This window comes from Hemicordylus capensis, chromosome 1 (assembly GCF_027244095.1).
Source record: "Hemicordylus capensis ecotype Gifberg chromosome 1, rHemCap1.1.pri, whole genome shotgun sequence".
NCBI lineage: Eukaryota > Metazoa > Chordata > Lepidosauria > Squamata > Cordylidae > Hemicordylus > Hemicordylus capensis.
The window spans coordinates 88282433-88301864 of NC_069657.1; the positions used below are offsets into that span (position 1 = coordinate 88282433).

Consider the following 19432-nt stretch of genomic DNA (forward strand, 5'->3'; position numbering starts at 1 on the left):
GGTTTTTATTAAGTCATAAGAGAGAGGGAGCGAGGGTGAGCGAGAGGCGAATAAAAGGAGGGGGAGGCCCCCCCCAAATGAGGAAAGAATTAAGCAGGTAATAAAGAGAATAAGGAAGGAAAAGCCACTGAAAGCTTTCTTGGATCAGGAAATCTGGCCAAACCAGTTTGCCCAAATAGGACTTCGAGGATTTGTATGTTTGGAAATTTAGTCGGAGCTAAATTCTTTCTAAATAGTGGAACTCTTTCTGGCAAGGCAAACTGAGGTGTTTGCGACATAGAAGAGAAAAAGAGCAGTTCCTGTCCCTGGCTAGCAGTTGTGATGATGATGATGATGATGACGACGACGAGGTGGTGGTGGAGGAGGAGGAGGATAAATAATATATAGATGGTCCTAATGAACCAAAATGTAGATGTAGATGTGGTAGTCGGCTGTAGAGGACGTTTGCACCACCCAGTTACTTGGACACGCACTTTCTTCTCAGGCCTTTGCTTTGGATCCACCAGCATGTTAAGTCAGAGGGACTTATGAAAGCTGGTTCAAAGCAAACATTCGGTTTCCAAAGCGATTTAAGACTCGGTTCTCTTGGACAGGGAACATCTTCCGCCTTCCGCCCACCCACCCCCACCCCCAGCTTAAACAGGTGCTGCTGAAATGGAAACTACTTCCAGTGTCTCCAGAAGTCAAAATGGGAATTGAATAATTTCAGATTCAAGTATGCTGTCTTGGTGGAGTTGTGGATCAGTCGGTACAAGAAGTTCGCGCAGGAATGTGCATTAACCCTGTGGTGTTTTACAGTGTTACATTATCTTGCCACAATGTGCTTAAACTAACGTTCCTGGATTTAAATCGATTTGTTCCCAAAATGTCATTAGGACTAAGCAATACACTGAAATGTAGTTGCGCTCCTGCCTTAACTTACTCACAAGCGGATCTCTAGATCCGTCCATTGCTCTACCTGCCTTCTGAACGAGCAGCATTTCTCCTAAGTGCTCAGTGTTTTGCAATCCAGGCATAGGCCAGATCTAGTCTGCTCCTCATCCCTTTCAGTAGATCCCCTCCCTTCCGTGTTCTCAACGTGACTCTGTCGACATACATGCAAACATACAAACAGACTCCGAAAGACACTCATATTTAATTCCCAAGTGCGGGTGAAAGCTTTGAGGAATGTTATGGCCCCGCGCGGAAAGGGTTAAAGATCCTTCTGACTGTGGAGCCGCGGATGCCGTTTGCGTAATATCTTTATTACCGAAAACTTCAAGGTAAAAGAGAGAGAGAGAGCGCAATGGAAACCAGATGTGGAGATGGAAAAATGAGGGATTACAAAGGAAGACAGAGAAATGGAGCGTAATGGGGCAGCAGGAGTTAAAATGGGAAGGGAGGAGCGTAGTGAAGTCGAGCTGACTTTTACAGGATCCTTTTCAGAGGCCTCGAGCGGTGGTTATGGATGTGTGGAGACTGAAGCGTCTGCGGAAGAGCCTATGATCACCCGCAAAGGTCGTGTCTGTAAGCCCATACCAAAGCAGACTCCCTTGGACTGTCACGGGCTAAGCGAGAGCCCTTCCCTGGCACTAGCCGAAGGAAGGGAAGGAGTCGCTGAAAGTAAAGACATGAATGTGTAAGGCTGGTGGTCGTGGATGGAGGGTGCGGGGAGGGAGAGCATCACATTGACCACCAGGTCTAGTAGCCGGCATTCCAGTAGGGGAAAGGAGAGGAGAGCTGGTCTTGTGGTAGCAAGCATGACTTGTCCCCATAGGTAAGCAGGGTTTGCCCTGGTTGCATCTGAATGGGAGATTTGATGTGTGAGCACTGCAAGATACTCTCCCTCAGGGGATGGAGCTGCTCTGGGAAGAGCAGAAGGTTTCAAGTTCCCTTCCTGGCTTCTTCAAGATAGGGCTGAGAGAGATTCCTGCCTGCAACCTTGGAGAAGCCGCTGCCAGTCTGTGAAGACAATACTGAGCTAGATAGACTCAGTATATGGCAGCTTCCTATGTTCCTATGAATCATAGACCCTTGTGTTGTGTTGTGTGTTTCCCTACTGACAGGGCTTGTGCACATTTATTAGCTGTAGGAAAGGCAGGCATTCCAACATCTGAAGCGTTTTCTAACGCAATCTTGTGATGCTGGGGAAAACTGAACCGGTTCAATTTCGGCCTGTCACTAGCTGCTTTCCAACACACACACAAACTTGCCAAGGATCCGAAGAAGCTGACAATCCAGTTAGGTCAGAGTAAAATGGAAGCTACCCGCCCCCCGCAATTTTTCTCCGGCCCAGCAAAACAAAACAGTCGTCTTGAATCTAAAGATGACTGAGAAAGAAAGCGGGGAAGGAAGAACAGGTACTCGGGGAGAAGGAGGGGCCATTCCCCGATGCGACTTGTCCTAAGAGGTCCTACAGAGGAGAAGGCTGAAGAGCCCCAACTTAAGCCCTGCAGCTGCTGGCTAAGCCAACAGGGAAGAGGACCAGAGCGAATCGAGTGTGTCATAGCCATTACATTTCTCCCGGCTCTTTTGCTTTGCACAGATCCTCATATTCACCCCCCTAATTGCATTAATGTCATATGGCTGATCTTTCTCTCTCTCCCCCCCTTCCATTTTATTATTTTGCATTTTAAAAAAAACTAAATAAAACTTTTTTCAGTGCAAAAAAACATTGGACCTCGCCCCCCCTTTCCTGCCCCCCTTCCCCCCTCTCATCCTGTTACATATTAATTGGGCGAGGGGAGAGAGAGCTTATTTGGTGCGTGTGGCTATGGATGCGCGGAGGAAAAACTGAGGGAGGAAGAGGAGGAGGTAGAGAAGGGAGAAATAAGCTGTTCCTTGAGGAGGTATCCCCCACCCCTTCCTCCACTCTTGGAGCTGAGAGCCAGAGAGCAAGAGGGAGGCGAAAGAGACCCCCCCCCCACTACATCTTCAGGGGCTTGCGGGGGCGGCGGGGGGGCTGCGTCGGGTCTGCTTAGCTTTCAAGAACATCTGAATCCTCTTAGTGCTCTTTCGCCCAGCTGTGAGTGTGTGGGAGAGGGAGGGGGGAGAGAGAGAGAGAAGGAGAGAGAGAGAAGGAGAGGGAGAGAGGGTTCCTGGCGGTGCATGAGGACACTGCTGGGGCCTTTTAATTTAGGCATGAATGCCGAGAGTTGCGTTTCGTTTTGCGACCCAGCTGCTGCCATGGATTCCTTCTACAACACCGCCTCGCAGGGCAGCGCCGACGGCTCTTCGCCTTTTAGGGCATTTCCAGGCGGCAGCGACAAATTCAGCCCCGCTTTCCTGGCCAGCAAAGGGCAAAGCTTTGGCGACAGCAGCAGCGGCGGCAGCAGCAGCAGCAGTAGCCCGAAGTGCCGGAGCCGCTACAGCCAGCCGGATTGTCAATCCCTGGACGGCAGCGGCGCCGGGCAGCAGGCTCCGTCGGCAGCCTCCTTTAGCAAGTACCATCCGCAGCCGCCGCCACTCTACGCGCAACGAGGCTCTTGCAAAAGCCCTCCCGGCGGCAGCCTCAAGCTCCAGGACCCCAGCGGCCACAACGGAGCCCTGCAGCTCTCCTGCTACGGTGAGTCCCCGAATCGGCCGGGGAGGGTTGGGGCTAGCGGAGCGGACGGGAGAGCGAGGAAAGCAACAAGCAGCGCACGCTGGCTTGACCGGCCTTCTTCTGCCTTACCTCGTCTTGCCCGGACTAGGTTTCTCCGCGCAGATTCGGAGTCACTCCTGTGTCGCTGCTCACCGTTTACACTCTGCGTTTGGGGTGAATGTAATTCGGATTTGGGATACGATCCTCTCCCCCTCACGCGCACCTTCGTAACGCTGATTGTTAGAAGCGCAGAGTTTCTTTGTTTCCAGGGGTGGAAGGACCAGGCTTTGGTAGAAATGGGAAGCAAACTGAGACCTCCGTAGGAATGCGAACCTCAAGGACTCAGGTTTTAAGGTGCGGATACACACGCCGATCCCCGACTTCCTTCTGTGCGAGCACCTTCAAATACTGGGTCCACACGCTAATTAAGCCCTCACAGCCCACTGATATCAGTGGGACTGGAAGTTCACTGTTGGATGTCTTGTAGTGTAAAAAAAATTTTTTTAAGGCAAACCTTTACTTTAGAATTTGAGAAGGTTGGCTTTATTGGCTTATGGATCGGGATGAATGTGGCTTCAGCCAAGTCTAAAGACATTCCACTTGGACACATTTTATTAGGACTTACTTCAAAGTATTGAGCTCGGGTATTTAGTAAGAGAAAGAAAGACACACTTGGAAGCCAGTGAGGATCTCTTTTCCAAAGAAAGAGCATTTCCCTTATAAGTGGTTCATTTATCATGACTTTCCTTGACATTCATTTGGCTTCCTTTCTTTTCTCCCCCCGCCCCACCCACCCAATCAGCTGCTGATTAGCCCTTTTCTACTGTTCCTGCCGGTTTTCATAACTGTCCCTTAGTCAGTGACCAGAACCATACCATCCTGGCTATCTCTACCTTCCGCGGTCGGAAAAACCTCGGCTGCAGAGCAGTCTAATGAAATGGTGGAGAGTGGGAGCCGCTGAAAAAAGCGCCGGGCAAGTTGCAAGTCCCGGAGCCTCTCTCTTCCTCTGTCAAGGTCTGCCCTGCGCTCCTGCCTCCCGCCGCAACATTTCATTAGTGGCAATTAAAAGATCGCCTCGTCGCATTGGCGCATCTAATGAATCGCCTTAACCCGGATCCATTCTTGTCACAAGCTGAACGACGCGGTTAAAACGGCAGGCAAATGTTTATTCTGGGAGGTTATTCTGGGAGGATAAATTAACGATAAGGGAAAGTGAAAATAGAATTATCTCTCCGTGCCTTCTATCTCTCTTTCTGTCGCTCCTCCTTGCACATTCGCCTGAGCGCCCTTCTCAGTCCTAAACGCGTTTATTTGGTTGAAAACCGCAGTGGTTTTGAGACTGGCTTCCAAAATCAACGCATTCAGGATCCAGGTTTTAGAAGCTGCTATTCTACTTCTAAAAATTCGACAGCAAGTCCCCTTTAGAGCTCCTTGACTGATAAGAGACAGAGTTCCATTCCACGCCCCCCTCCACTGTTAAATGCAACAAAACTTACTCCAGCGAGGGACGCCTGGAAGAGAATTAAGGGGCAAGCGCGGAAGGAGCCAGTGATATCCATCAAGGTGGACACAGGGAAACATGATTCAGCCAAAGCGGACCACTCTTAAGCTCCAGTGGCTAGATCGCTTCCGGTGAGTGCTCCGCTTTGGCTGGATTGTGTCCAAGAACAAGAAAGGGGAAACTGGATTGTTCCCTCCTTGAGCCTGGCTGTTTATACATTCAGCACCTTGAACAGAACTGATGGCTGAGGCCTTGCATTATTTTATTCCGCTCATCCAGCAGGGAAATGTGCAAAGTTCCCTCCTTTTTGAATCCTCTCAACAACGCTGTTGAGAAAGAATGATTGCTTCAAGGTCATCCATTGAACTTGTGACTGAGAGTGGATTTGAACTCAGATCTTCCCGGTCGATATTTCTCCACTACTCCGCATTGCTCTCTTCTTGCTTTGACTTCGCGGCCTGGTTCCTTTTCCCCAGTTGCTGTCCTGGTTACCTCTGGAGGATCACTCTCCTTCCCTTTAACTCACTTTCTAATCTACAGATTGGTGAAAATTGAAGGCACCCTCCTCTCCCCCCCCCCGCCCGACCCGCAAAGGATTTTGAAGGCTTGAAGTGTTTTCTTCTGACTTGAGGGAAAGCATGGGGCCTGGGGTTACGTTAACAAACCATCCATCACTGGGGAAGCAAAAAGATCCCGATTTCTTCCGGATCTTGCAGGCTTCATTCATTCTCTTTGATTAAGCAGCCGATTTCCAGAGTGGAGCAGGGTTCCACCAGGACGATAATTCTTCCTCCTTCCCAGATCTCCGGATAAAAGCACGGGAGAATTAGCATCCTGTTACACAATTGCGCATCCGTCACCAGCATTCCGAAAGAAAAGTCAGGGTGACTAGAAGAGTTAGCTGAAGTTAGAGAAAGGCTTAGTCTGTCTGTTGCTAAGCCCAGTCAATAACGCGAAAGGCAGAAAGCCCAGCGTGAAGACCCCTGTAAACATTTGCAGTTTTTTATTTCTAAGTGTAGGTTTAGGAGATTCCCATTTTGGATATTTTGGAGAGCGAGCGAGGCGGGGGACGTGTATGTCCCTTTGAAGAAACTGTATTTTGCAGAATTCTAGAAAGTTGCTCTCTGCCTACTCCCACCTCGGGGGGAAAAGAAAGCAATAAACTCCCCCCCCACACACACACACACACATACGAATAACTCCTCAGCTAAGGACGATGGTTGCTTTCAAAGCGAACGGGGCTGGAGAGGAGCTAAACTATGGATCAGGCATTAGACCATAGTGAACTTAGAGACATTCCCCCAACCACACCTAGACCATCTCAGGAAGTCTGGATAAAATATCTTTATAGCAGGATGTCGGCTTCACTTGACTATAGGGGGCAAATTTCGTTGTGAGCTTCTGCTCTGCAAGCGAGTGCTGTAATGCCTCTAGACACAGCAAAGGCAGCTGCCGAAACAACTTGCGGGAGAGAAATCGGAAGACTGAAAGCCGCAGGACAAGCCCCTTGTGTCACTCTCTGAGGGTGGGGAGAAATCACAGGCCCCGATTCCCTTCTGCTTTTGACGCCAAAAAGCAGAGTCACTCCGAATTGGGCGTAAAGAAAAACAACTGCAGGCAAGCAGTGACTGAGAAGAGAGGGCAGATTGGTTGCAGAAGGCCGAGGGCGTCGGAGCGGTCCCTCCAGAGAGCTCCAGTACTCCCGCTAGCGGCAGAGGAGTTTTCTTCAAAGGCTGTCTCGAATTCCGGCCGCGCACCCTTTCACTGGTCTGGAACTTCGGCGAGGGGTTGCCCGAAGGGGTGCAATCCCGCGGAACGCGCCGCGCCAGAATCTGCAGCAGCCGCAAGGCGGGAGGGGCGCCCACCGCAGGCGGAGTGGAACCCACCCTGCTCCTCCGCCTCACCCGGCGCCAGTAACCACAAGCTCACCTGCGCCGTGAGATGTCATTAGCCTCCACCTTTCAGTTCCCACTTTTCCCAGTCGGCTTCTCGGCGAGTTTCGAGACGATAAATCAGGAGGACGGCGGCGGGAAGTGCCCCTCTTAAAAATATTCCCCGACACCTGCCGGGGATCTGTTTTAAATAAGCCTTGGCGCGCTGCTGGACTCCACTAACAGCTCTCCGGCGCGTATTTGGAAGAAGTGAGCCGGCTGTAGTTCTAAAGACTCCAGTGAGCCCGGATGACCAGATCCTTCCAGCCACATGCTTCCAGACTCGGGGATCTGAGCTGAAATCGGCTTCGGTTCCAAACATTGTGGCTTAACAATACTTGGCGCTTTGAAATCACAGGGGTGGGGAGAGTTTGTCAATTTACAATGAGCCTGTCACTTTTTTAAAAAATTCATCAATAATATCGTGTTTGATTGACTAACTCCCTCCCCATTCCATACACATTTTATTGGAAATAATGCTTAAATCAGTCAGACGGTCTTGCAAACACATATACTTGATGTGTGACGTCTTAGTCGATGTGTTTTACTATTAATACTCCTCCTCCTCTTCCTCTCATTATTATCATGGTTATTATCGTCATAAACATCATCATTATAGAACGCCCTCATGTTAAATCTTGACACCTTAAAAAATCTACAAAGCCATACAATCCTAGTCACCTCCACTGTGATCTTAAAAAAAAAAAGATCCCAGCCAATACATTTTTTTTTAAATTGCAGAGTTTAAACTACTTTTTTTTTTTAAGTTTGGCAGAAGGTAAACAATTGTGTGGGGTGTGTGCTTTAATAGTAGCGGTCCTGAACGCATTTGTCCCACTTTGCGTGTTGGTGTGGCTTAGGGGACGAGGGAATGTAATGAGAGACACCTAGATTTGTGTGGGGTGGATGAATCACAATAATGAGTATTGATTAAAGAAGAGTTTTCGGTTATGCGGGGTGGGGTTTTGAGGGTGGGAAGTGGGTTAGGTAGTTACCAATGGAATTCCTGGGGCATATAAAATACACTCTCTCCTCCCGCCTCCCGCCGCCTGTAACAAGGCTAGGTACAATAGGATTGGTGTCTAGATGCCAAGCGCATTTGGGGGATTTAAGTGTCTGTTGATTTCAGGGTGTAGAGAAGCACTCCTTTGGGGGGTGAAGAAGGGGAAGGCAGGCAGGCCCGAGTGTCGGTCTGCGCATACACAAAGCGAAACACATCCCCACAGGGCCCGCTTCATCCTGAGCACGACGACCCAAGCCAGAGGCATTCGTGAGGCGGTTGGAAAGCAAACAGCAGCCGGTTTGCGAAGGGCCCGAGGCGTCAAAGGAGCTTTCTCCGGAGGGATCCGCGCTCTTCGCCATGGAGGCTTCTTCTCCCACCGCCAGGCAATTGCAGACACGATTCCAGGTTAGCCACTTCTGCAATTGGATCCGTTAACGATTTGTAGGCCTTGGAAGTGACCGTAAATGGCAATAAGCGCTAATCGCTTGGAGAGTCGTTTTGGTTAACCAGCCGAGCAGTTTTGCCAAACCCCAACTCGTGTTTTCTTCTCCTCCGGGCTTCGGGCTTCCTCAGACTCCCAGGGAAGGACGATTGCATCGCCTTCAAACTAGGGAGGAGGGATTTTATTATTATTATTATTATTATTGGCGTGGGGGTGGACATCGGGAAGAAAAGCCGGGAGAAACCTCTCTCTGATGAGTAAACTTGGGCACTGGGAGAGCTCTCCAATGCACTTAGTATACCTAGATCCTAAACACGTTTGCTTGGTGGCAGTGACGTCCCACCCAATTACTTGGAAGCAAGCTCCGTTGAAAGTAATGGGACTGCTCAGGAAATCTGTCAGGCGTCTGGATGCCAAATCCTTCCACTCGAGGGAACCCACCTGGGAAGAGAGCGGATGTGACCGAGGGCTGTGATGCCTAGTTCATTCAAATGATGTTAGCAAAGTCAAACCTTCTGGCCTTTTCCCTTCAGGTAGAAGTGAGTCTTCTCGGTTTCCCTAGACTTTGCTGTCACACAGGGTAGAATGCCCAGTTTCGGTTTGGTGGTGGGCTTTGGGCTGCTATCTGAGGGGTCAAGGTGCCCACAACCTGCCCACTCTTTAGTCCAAAGGAAATTAGCCGTACAGAAGGGCCCCCAAACCTGATCTTTCAGTAGGTCTCAAAATTTCTAGAACAGGCCTGAGACCACCTTACATCTCTGGTAAATCTATTCACACCCACGTGGCTTATTTCCAGGGTACTCAATAAATTTCTGCATCGTCTTCCGAATGCTTTTATAGCCCAGATCTGTAGGATCTACAAGTGGGTCGCTTTTGCTTTGGGGCTAGTAAATGAGGATCCGAAGAGGCCTCTGTGTAGTAAAACCTGTATGTGTGCGTGTGTGAGATAGATGGGGGGCAGGGGGGACGCCATCCTTAATAAGCGGGATGGATTCTCGTTCTGCTGTGTGTTGCATTCTCGCTTCTAATGGTTGCGTTGGTCCCGTACTCCAAAACTTTTCTTCATTTCCGAAATCAGATACCCCAGAGTTCAGACCCGAGCTCCCATAACCGTTTATTGAGAGTGATCCCAATGCTTTAACAGGGCCTTGCTAAGTATTTCAATACCCGCTTTTCTCCAGTCCGCTTGGCGCTTAGTGGCCAAAGTGTGTAGAAAGGCGAGCTGGGAGTCACGGAAACGGGGACAGGCTCTTTGGGGGTTGCGTATGATTCAACCTTCGATCCTAACTACTGAGTACAGTTGCTGGGGAAAGAAAAGGAAGAGGGAAAATTGGGACGAGGCCTCTTTCTGATGGATCCTGCTACCAAGTCCTCTGAAGCCCCAGCCCCCTCGAGGGCCTCTGTTTTAGCTGATTTCTCTCTCCCCTTTGGCTTTCCCAAACCCTCCAGAGACGATTGCTTTTCATTTCCATTTGCTCCCTTCCTACGTCTCCCCCCCCCACCAAAAAATCCCCCCCTTAAAACGTCATTCCTACATTTGAAACGAATGCATAATTATTGCCTTACATGGCGGTTCTGTGCGGGCGCTCTCGCTTCCTAAACATATTAACGTGGAAATGTTTCGCAGTCCCTTCGCTTGAGATCCCTACTTCGTGGCATCCCAGTCAAACAGTCATGTACATCTGTGGGGAATCTGCTAGTGGTTTCACTCGAGCGTGGCTCCCACGTATCCACAACAGAAGGAAGGGGTTGTGAGAGTGCAGACAAGATGCAAGGGAGAGTCGGAGGCCGTTGCCCCAGAAATGATCCGAACTCATGGCGTTTACACTGCCGTAGCTAGAACTTATTTTCGAAGTGACTCTTTATTTGCTAGAGTGAAAGACAAGCGCCAGCTCTTTCCTTCACTTTCTCGCCTTCATCCACCGTCGCATTTGAAAACCCAGTTACAAATGCACCCTTTCTCGCCCTGTACCCCTGACTGACTTTCTTTCTTTCTTTCTTTCTTTCTTTCTTTCTTTCTTTCTTTCTTTCTTTCTTTCTTTCTTTCTTTCTTTCACTAGGAAAGATTGACATCTACTAAGATTGACATCCGGCTAACTTTCGCTCCGACTGGGAAAAGAGTGAATTGTTTTGGTCTGGGAACTGGGGTCTTTAAAAACGCGAGCGCATAACCACTGAGTGCTTGATTCAGAAACCAGTAGTTCAACAGCCGATCTTCGTCTGCAGTATATGTTCAAGCAGGATTTGTGCCTATAAGTCTTTAGGATCAGAGTGTTAATTTCAAAATATGAAGAAACGTGGTTACCATAAGCGCTGTCCACTCTACTGTTCCTGGGCTGAAGAGCTTTAAAGGGTTCAGCCCTGAGTCATTCAGATGAATAGGTATTACCAGAGACATGCAACCCGCTCCTATATATGCTTACTTAGAAATGAGTTCTTCTGCCTCTTACTTCCAATAATGCATGCCTAGCATCTTTACATGATGGTTAATAATTGCACCATTCATATAAAAATTGGTCATAAATTTTTGAAGAGCTAAAATGCATTTAGATTCGAATTAAGGGATTTAATTTATTTGCAGTCGTGCGGGAAGGAAGGAAAATTTAGATGCACTTGTGGTTGTTGATTGGTTCGTTTTATTTTTTGCAGCGAATGTAAAGTGAAGTGAGTTCAAATAGGCAGAGGAAACGACATCCTGGTGTCCACCTCTATGAGGTTTGTGATTGCTAATGAGTACTGTGCACATAAATACAGCTGAATGCGCCTCTCTTTTCTGAAAAGGACTCTCTTTGCTTTCTTGGTTCACAACTATTCACTGTGGATTATTCTTCCACAAACTGGAAACGCAATTTTTTTATTTAAAGAAAGGTGTAAAAGTGGACTATATATTTGGGTTGGAGGTGGTGGTGGTGGTGGGGAGCCCTCAAATGATTTACGGCTTAAAGGAATCTGAATTACTATTTCTCCAACTTGGAGCTGAGATAAATTATATTCCTCTATAAGGAAATATATTGCCGTCTTGAAATATGGTTTGGGGAGGGGACCCGGAATATTTTGGGGCGGGGAGGAGGAGGTTCTTTCGAGGCGTGCGAGAGAATGTGCCCTGGGATGTTTGCTCTCCGGATTAAGAGAAAGAAAAACTGCTTTTCCTGGCACAGGAAAACCCTAAAGTGCCAGGCCTGGCAGCTTATAACGACCTGTTTTATTTTAGAGCGAATAACCAGGGCTGCCTCTAAAGCAGCATTGTTGGGAGTGCGGGGAGAATGTGTCCCTCGGAATCAGAGCAGAACTGCCGCTTTCCCAAATGGCATTTCGACCTCTCCCCCCACCCCACCCGCCGCCCCCACACACATGCCCCCTCCCACTCGTCATGATTGTCTTGCTCGGGTGGGTCTACTACTGCGCGAGTTGAGAATACCCTAGAAACAAAGGTGGCCTTTCGAGCTAAGGCCTGGGCAGACCTTGCCCTGGGCCCGTTTCAACCTTTTGTCCAATAGGAACTCAGCTAGAGGGCCGCGCGCGGGGGGGTGGGGAGTCCCATTGGGCCTCCCTCGCCACAACGTATAATCAAGGGGGGCGCCGGGCGTTGGCTCCTCTGGTCTGGCAATGCATAGCAGTGCCCGCAGAGTTGGCAGCAGCAGCAGGGAAGCGAAGGGCTTTAAACCGCGGGAGTAAACCATCATCCTTCTGAGAACAACAGATCGCAACGCAACTGCACCAGGGCGCATCTTGTCTTCATTTGTCTCCCTTTGCCTATTTATTGTCAGATCCGGTGGTGTGGCTGGCACACAGAACTGAGTCTCGGTTAAAGAAGCGCAGTCGCTCACAGAGATCATCACTCACTGTGTGGTAGTGGCTTCCCTTTATTTGATTGGTGATTGGCATGCCGGGCAAACAGCCTTCTCCTCTTGGCACCTTTGTGTAAGCCTGTTCTCTGGTCGCCTGAGAGTCCTCCAGAAAGGCATAAACCCTCCCACCGCGCGGCCTGGGCGCATAGAGACTGCGCTGCAAGTCAAGCCACAAAGCCGGAGAACCTGATCTATCGAATCAGCTCTAACCTCTTCATCAGCCCAGTTTCAGCCTGCGCATCTCGACTTGTACAATCCAGCCTGCCACTAGCTCAGAGCAGGTGCATTGCTTGCAGAGTTGCAGGCACCTTTTCCTGCTTGTGGACCACTGAAGGCTGGATTTGCTACTTACCAGCTGAGCTGAGCCTGGCTGTAGCTAGGGGAGAGGGGGCCCTGTTCCCTCCTTGGGGTGAAGGAGCTGGTCCCGCAGATGCTGGGGGCGTTCTTCTTTGAACTCAATTATAGCTACACCCTTGCCCGGCTCCCATTGGCTCAGGAAGTGCCCGTAACCACACTGCAGGGGGCGGGTTCATCCTCAGCCAGACGACCATCCAACCAGCCTTCTACAGAGCTATTGGTCAGACCCTCGCTCGAACACAGCAAAACCAAACTCCAGAAGACGACAAAGATTCGTCTTCATTGTCCATCTTTTGACCAAAATTACCATCTCAAGGAAGCAGAACAGGGAAGACCTATATGTCCCTGCTAACTTTGGGTCCTGGTTACCTGGAAAGTGGGAACACAAATCCGTGGGGGGGGGGATTCGGACAATCTATTCATGTAAGCAGCCTGGCGCCTCTGGGTTTAATAAGTAAAATACAATAAAATAAAACAAACAGCCAAGCTAGTGGATCGCCCCCTCTGCTCCAAGGTGGTAGGAATGAAAGGATCCCAAGTGGCCAATAGGCTGGCTTGCAGCAACTCGTACACCCCAGAAGGCAGAAAAATACAGATCTGATCTCCGGAGACCACCTAGTTCCACTAAATTCCCATAATCTCCCCGACAGGAAAATCCACCTTACCTGAGGGAACAAAACCTGTTTGAAAACACCGTAAACTGAATGGCACGCCTATAACACACCAGGCAACTAGTTTATTCTTCCCTCGCCGTGCGCGGTACCTTAAAGACAGCTATTTTTTTCGGACGGTTGCTGTGGCTTGACCCATCATTCACTGGACGTTCTCCTGCGTAAGGTACCATGCTTTCGCCCGAGTTCTATTCATTACGTTTGTTCAGGAGAACTTCCTGCATAGGGATCGCATAACACTGAGGATGCCTGTTAAACACTTTTTGAAACACCCCCCCCTCCCCGCCCCCCAGTTCTCCCAATGCATCCTTATGGATGGCAGCGGTCACTTTCTCTGTGTCGTGGCTTATGAGCAGACTCGGATAGTTATTCTGCACGAATTAATCTGGAACAAAAGGGGAGTGTACCACATACATTTTCTGATTCCTTATTCAAGATTAAACTCACACAAACAGGGGTGCAGCCTGAGGGGCAGCTCCTTGCCTACATTTTTGGAGGGAGGGGGGAAACTGTTTGGCGGAGATGCGTTATTAGATATGGGGGTGGGGGTGGAAGTCAATAAAATGGGGGGGGGGTTCCTGAAGGAGGGGCAAAATCTGCATCCCTAAACACAAGGATGTAGAGCAGGACTGCTCACTGAGGCCTTCCAGCTGGTGTTGGATACAACTCCCATCATCCCTGACTATTGGCCACAGTGACTCGGGATGCTGGGAGCTGTAGTCCAACCCAGGGGCATAGCAAGGTTGGAGTAGGCCCAGAGACAAGATTTTAAAATGGGCCCCCCCTCACTTGAAGTCTGTCTGTCTATCTATCTATCTATCTATCTATCTATCTATCTATCTCCTATGTGCCACAATAGAACATTGTCCTAAATTATTTTTTTTAAGATTTCGTAAATTGTGGACGATGCAAGTCATTTCATGGTACTAGAGAAAGACATGCTGTTCTGGTAGCTCCAGGTCTTAACACTCACATCAATTTCGGAGGATGAATACAACTGAAGGAAGCCCGGGTGGGTGTGTGGCTGGAGGAGTCAATCATGTGACTTGCATCTGGGGGGCCCCCAAGGCAGTGGGCCCCCAGACAACTGTCTCCCCTTGCCCTATTATAGTTACACCCCTGGTCCAACCAAAGCTATATGGAGAGCAAAGTTGTGTAGTCCCTTGGTGTGTAGAAAGACACTCAATCAGAAATCAGAAATCGGTAAACGTGAGATACAAGAATGGTAGAAACCTCGGCCTGAGCAGAGGAGCTAAAAGGACAAATCGCACAGACAGAGTTCATCGCAAATCCACCAGATTGTCTTGAACTGAACGAGACTCAGCCGGGAAGCGGGGCGGGTGTGGGGTCGTGGGGCGGGGAGTAAGCGAAGTCGAAGGGTCTCCCCCCGCCCCTTTTTCTTCACTAGCAGCATCAGCGCCAAAGCGCCGTCGATCTCAATGGCAGAGAATGACCATCTAAGCAATACACGCTTAACAGAGCCACCGTCCACCTCTCCTCCCTCGAGCCATCCTTCTCCTATGATTTGCAAGAACCAACCTGTTCTTATGGCGTGAGAAACAGCTGTGGAAATCCTTCTGCATCTCCTCTCAGGACCCAGGAAGGGCATTTAGCATCCGAGCAAACGCCTCTTTCTGCATTCATTTAGCGCCGCCAACACAGGTTGCCATCTTTCGGTTCTTGCATGGCTGCTGTGCCTGGAAGATGGCCTACTGATTTCAGTGGATGATTGTTATAGTACCCTATATCAAGCACATTACTGGAAGGAAATGTTATTGATTCGTTGTAATTTCATTTGCTTCCACCTAATGGTCACAATCCAACATAGTCAATTAAGCATGCTAGTTAAGCCCGCTGATTTAACGAGTTTAAACACCTGTGTTGGGTTGATTTCATTATAAAGTGTTTAGGATCCCATGTGCAACTCAATACTAACCCTGTTCAGACACTATGTTGTACGGTGTACACACTCGCCTGCATGTTTTTGTGTGAATGACTGTGCGCGCGTTTTTTTGGGGGGGGGAATAATGCATGGTACGGACAGGTACACTGCTGTACCTGGGTTCATCATCACATGGGAATAACTGTACCTACGTACAGATATGTATCTGTGTACACAGTACATTGTATCTAGTACATGTTCAAGTACACTGGTTGAACATAATGAGCTTTAGTTTCGATCTGCGATCTATTCGGCTGAGCATGATGTGAAACTAAAAGTGAGCTGTTGTGGAAGAAACATTCTTTCAGGAAGCTGTAATAACTTTCTACTTGCAAATATTCTACGCTACACATTCCCAGGCCTCGCTGCAATTCTTCGCTGCTGCTAGTACCCTCCATAAACAAGGTCATCCTTGCTTCGCAGATCAAACACTTGCTCCTGGTTTTTTGTGCTGTCTCACATACGTCTCACACACTTTAGGAACATAGGAAGCTGCCATATACTGAGTCAGACCGTTGGTCTATCTAGCTCAGTATTGTCTTCACAGACTGGCAGTGGCTTCTCCAAGGTTGCCGGCAGGAATCTCTCTCAGCCTTATCTTGGAGAAGCCAGGGAGGGAACTCGGAACAGTTCTTCCCAGAGCGGCTCCATCTTGCTCATACTTTTAGTCTCCCGTTCATATGCAACCAGGGTGAACCCTACTTAGCTAAGGGGACAAGTCATGCATGTTACCACAAGACCAGCTCTCCTCCACTTTGATTACATCTCAATTACTATGAACTTGATGACCCGACAATAGATGGTTCGGTCTTCTTGTGGTAGAATGGACTGCTCTGCTAAAGAATCATGTTTTTTAAAAAGCAAGAAGAGAGATCAGGGAGGACTTTTCTCCCTGATGTGCTAATTTTCTACTTGCAGTATTTAACCTGCAGACTGAAACAGTACAATAATCCATGCTGCCATTTCTGGACTTCATCACTCGAGTCTGCTGAGTGTGTATTTCTGATCTGGAATTGTGAACTGACTCAGCCGGGCCAAACTATACGTGACGTTTCAAACGGTGCACTACTAGGAACAAGAAAGAGCTTCCTGCAGAGCTTCCGCGGGGGTGGGTCAGGTGCTTTAACCCTATTCCCGCCGCCCGCCATGGTAGTAAGGAATACGGTATGATAAGATCTGTGTGTGCCGTGGCCCGTGCCCATGGATTTATGGTGTCTAATTCTCGCATACTGCAGTCATCACGTTTGAACGTGCACGTGTGCATCTATGTGGACAAGGAATGTGATGAAAGCGTGTCAAGAGAGTCTGAATGTGTGCTTTTGAGAGGGGGAGTGGGGGACTTAGAAGCTCCTCATCAGTGGGCGGACTGGCTTTAGAGGACAGCCTCTAGAGGACAGGTACAGAGAGTGTTTTTCCTGCTAGTAAAGTGGGCAACGTTATAATTAATTTTCAAATGTGCCTCGCTTTCCGGGGTCTATTTTCCGAGCAGTTTCCCTCTCTGCAAAAGGAAGATGCGGTGTGTTTCTCACCCTTAACTTTGGGGCTTCCAGCAACAGAAGAAAAAAGGACACTAGAGTTTAGATGCAGCAGTAGAAACAATGAGGAGTCCTGTCGTACCTTGCAGACTAACACTGCTAGAGAAGCACAAGACAACGGCAGTACAGTGAGCCTCCAGACGCGAGGGGCAGAGGAGCAGAGTCCAAGGCTCCAGATGTGAGGCGGGAGTCGCAGCCCACACTGGCAAAAGCGGTGAAAAAGGAGGAACTTTAAGCAGGTAAGGCGCTGAGGCGCGCTTCTTATGGCACAGCCGCGTCCATCACAGCAATGACCTTTTGAGGGTCAACCATTTAGAAGTTCCCGTGAGAGGGTTGCTCCTCACCAGTCAATGGATTCTGAGATGCACGGAAGGCGCTGATCTGAAATCTGAGAACGGAAAGAAAAGAAAAGAAAGGAAAATAAAGAGAAATTGGGATAATGAAAAGCTGACTCAGGTAAAAATTAAAAAGGAAACAAAACAACAAAGAAAAAGGGGCACGATGCAGCCCTAGAAAAGCATTTGCAAAGTTCCATTGAAATCAATGAGACAAAATGCTCAAGTTTTGCTGGATCGTGATCAGAATGGTCAAGAGAAGGATGGAGGAAGAAGAGCTTAGTATTCGAAGAAGAAAAGATGATAAGGCCAGGTCTAAATGAGCCGGTTAATGAGCTTAGTATTCACAAACTGGCAGCAGCTTCTCCAAGGTTGATAGCAGGAATGTCTCTCAGCCTTATCTTGGAGAAGCCAGGGAGGGAACTTGAAACCTTCTGCTCTTCCCAGAGGGGGATATCTTACAGTGCTCACACTTCTAGTCTCCCATTCATAAGCAACCAGAGCAGACCCTGCTTAGCTAAGGGGACAAGTCATGCTTGCTCCCACAAGACCAGCTCTCCTCTCAAAAACATGCCACTCCAAACTGCTTTACATCTAGGAACATAGGAACCTGTCACTGAGTATATAGCTCTGTGTTGTCTTCACAGACTGACAGTGGCAACTCCAAGGTCGCAGGCAGGAATCTCTTTCAGTCTTATTTTGGAGATGCCAGGGAGGGAACTTGGAACCTTCTTCTCTTCCCAGAGCGGCTCCATCCCCTGAGGGGAATCTCTTAAAGTGCTCACACATGTAGCCTCCCATTCATATGCAACCAGGGTGGACCCTGCTTAGCTAAGGGGACAAGTCCTGCTTACTACCACAAGACCAGGTCTCCTCTGGTAGAGCCCCTAGGTAGTAGAAGTGTGGACTGTACGACTTCAGTGCCTGTCATTTTTATTTTGAAAGCTTCTCCACTAACAAACTCCCCGGCTTAGGTTGTTATTGTTGTTGTTGTTGTTTTTAAACCCAGGACCGGGGTGTAGCTATAATTGAGCGAAAGGGTTCAAAGAACACAGTCCCCAGTTCCTGATGGCCCTCCAGCTCCACCCCTCCATATTTTTTTCATTATCTCTCTCACTCTGGGGGGCCGCCAGAGAGCGGGATGAACACGGCCCCCTCTCCCCTAGCTACGCCCCTGCCCAGGACATCACAGAGAAAAGTTTCTTCCTCTCCATGCTGCATTAGCTTTCTATTTGCAGGGAGGGTAAAAGTATGCAAAAGAAATGTAGGCCCCCACCACATGCGGTCTGAAGAGACACAGTTGACTTTGCCACCTCAGACCTATACAGTCCCAAGCGTGGACCAGACGGCTAATGAGGAGGAGACGACGACGCATGGCAGGATTAGAACGCGCTCCAGCCTGGGGTCGCTCCTCCGTTCTTTTGCGCTCCTCCTTCACGCGCCCCTGGAGCGGCATCCATTCTGGCGCTCCTCGGCAGCATGGAGGCGTCTGGCGCTGTTTTCCAGCCTTCGCCTTCCCTCTTGCACAATAGGGGTCGCCAGATCGGTCATTCTAGCAGCTCCAGCGCCCTCCCAGCGAGGAGAGAGGAGAGGAAGAAAAGGAGCGGTCTTCAGAAGTTGGCTAGAGGCGCCTGGAGCGTGGAGCCAGTCCCGCTCGGCCTAGGGGCATCCGAGTCCGTTCCCTCTGCGCAGGCAGCAAGGGCTTGGGCGATTCTCGCGACAGCAAATACAAGAGCCGAAAGGTAGGACTTTCCCAGGCGAGGTTTGTTTGTATCTCTTTCAGGTTGAGAGCCAGTTCTGCAGCTCTTGATTTGGCAGCCTTCAAAGGTTTGGCGGAATCCTGTTTGCAACAGGGATGTGTCAAAAGACCGCAACTTCCAGACCTCCCCCTTTCCTCTACGCATTCTTTCTTTTCTAGGCAAGGAAGGGGAAGGGGGGAAAAAAAAAAAAAAACCAAACCAAAACGCTTTCCTTTCCCACTTGGCCTGTTTATTTTCCAGTTGCCCTGCTCTGGCATTAAGTCTGCTTTTGGCTTGGCTTTTCTCACTGGAGCTCTGCAAAGGCTTTTCCAAGGCCAAAACAACAAGCAGGAGTGAAGAAGCAGAAGAAGAAGCAGTAGAAGCAGCGGAAACTTTTCCTGCCTTTGATAGTAAGCCACCCAGGACAAAGCAGATGGAGGAGGAACTGACTGGGTGAAAAGTTTGGGGATGTCTCCCAAATGTGTCTGAGCAGAGGCGGAGGCCCCGTCCTCAACAAGATGGATGGGGGCCAGGCAGACAGCACATATGAACTGTGTGTGTGTGTA

The 19432-nt window shown here is 49.2% G+C and overlaps 1 protein-coding gene across 1 annotated transcript in view; it reads left to right on the forward strand.

Moving 5' to 3' along the window:
• The first annotated feature begins 3120 nt into the window (after positions 1-3120).
• ALX4 (ALX homeobox 4) overlaps positions 3121-19432 on the forward strand; it is a 93530-nt gene continuing 77218 nt past the window's right edge. Inside the window, exon 1 of the mRNA XM_053284701.1 lies at positions 3121-3544. Within this exon, the coding sequence (XP_053140676.1) occupies positions 3121-3544 (424 nt within the window). The remainder of the gene's footprint in view (positions 3545-19432) is intronic.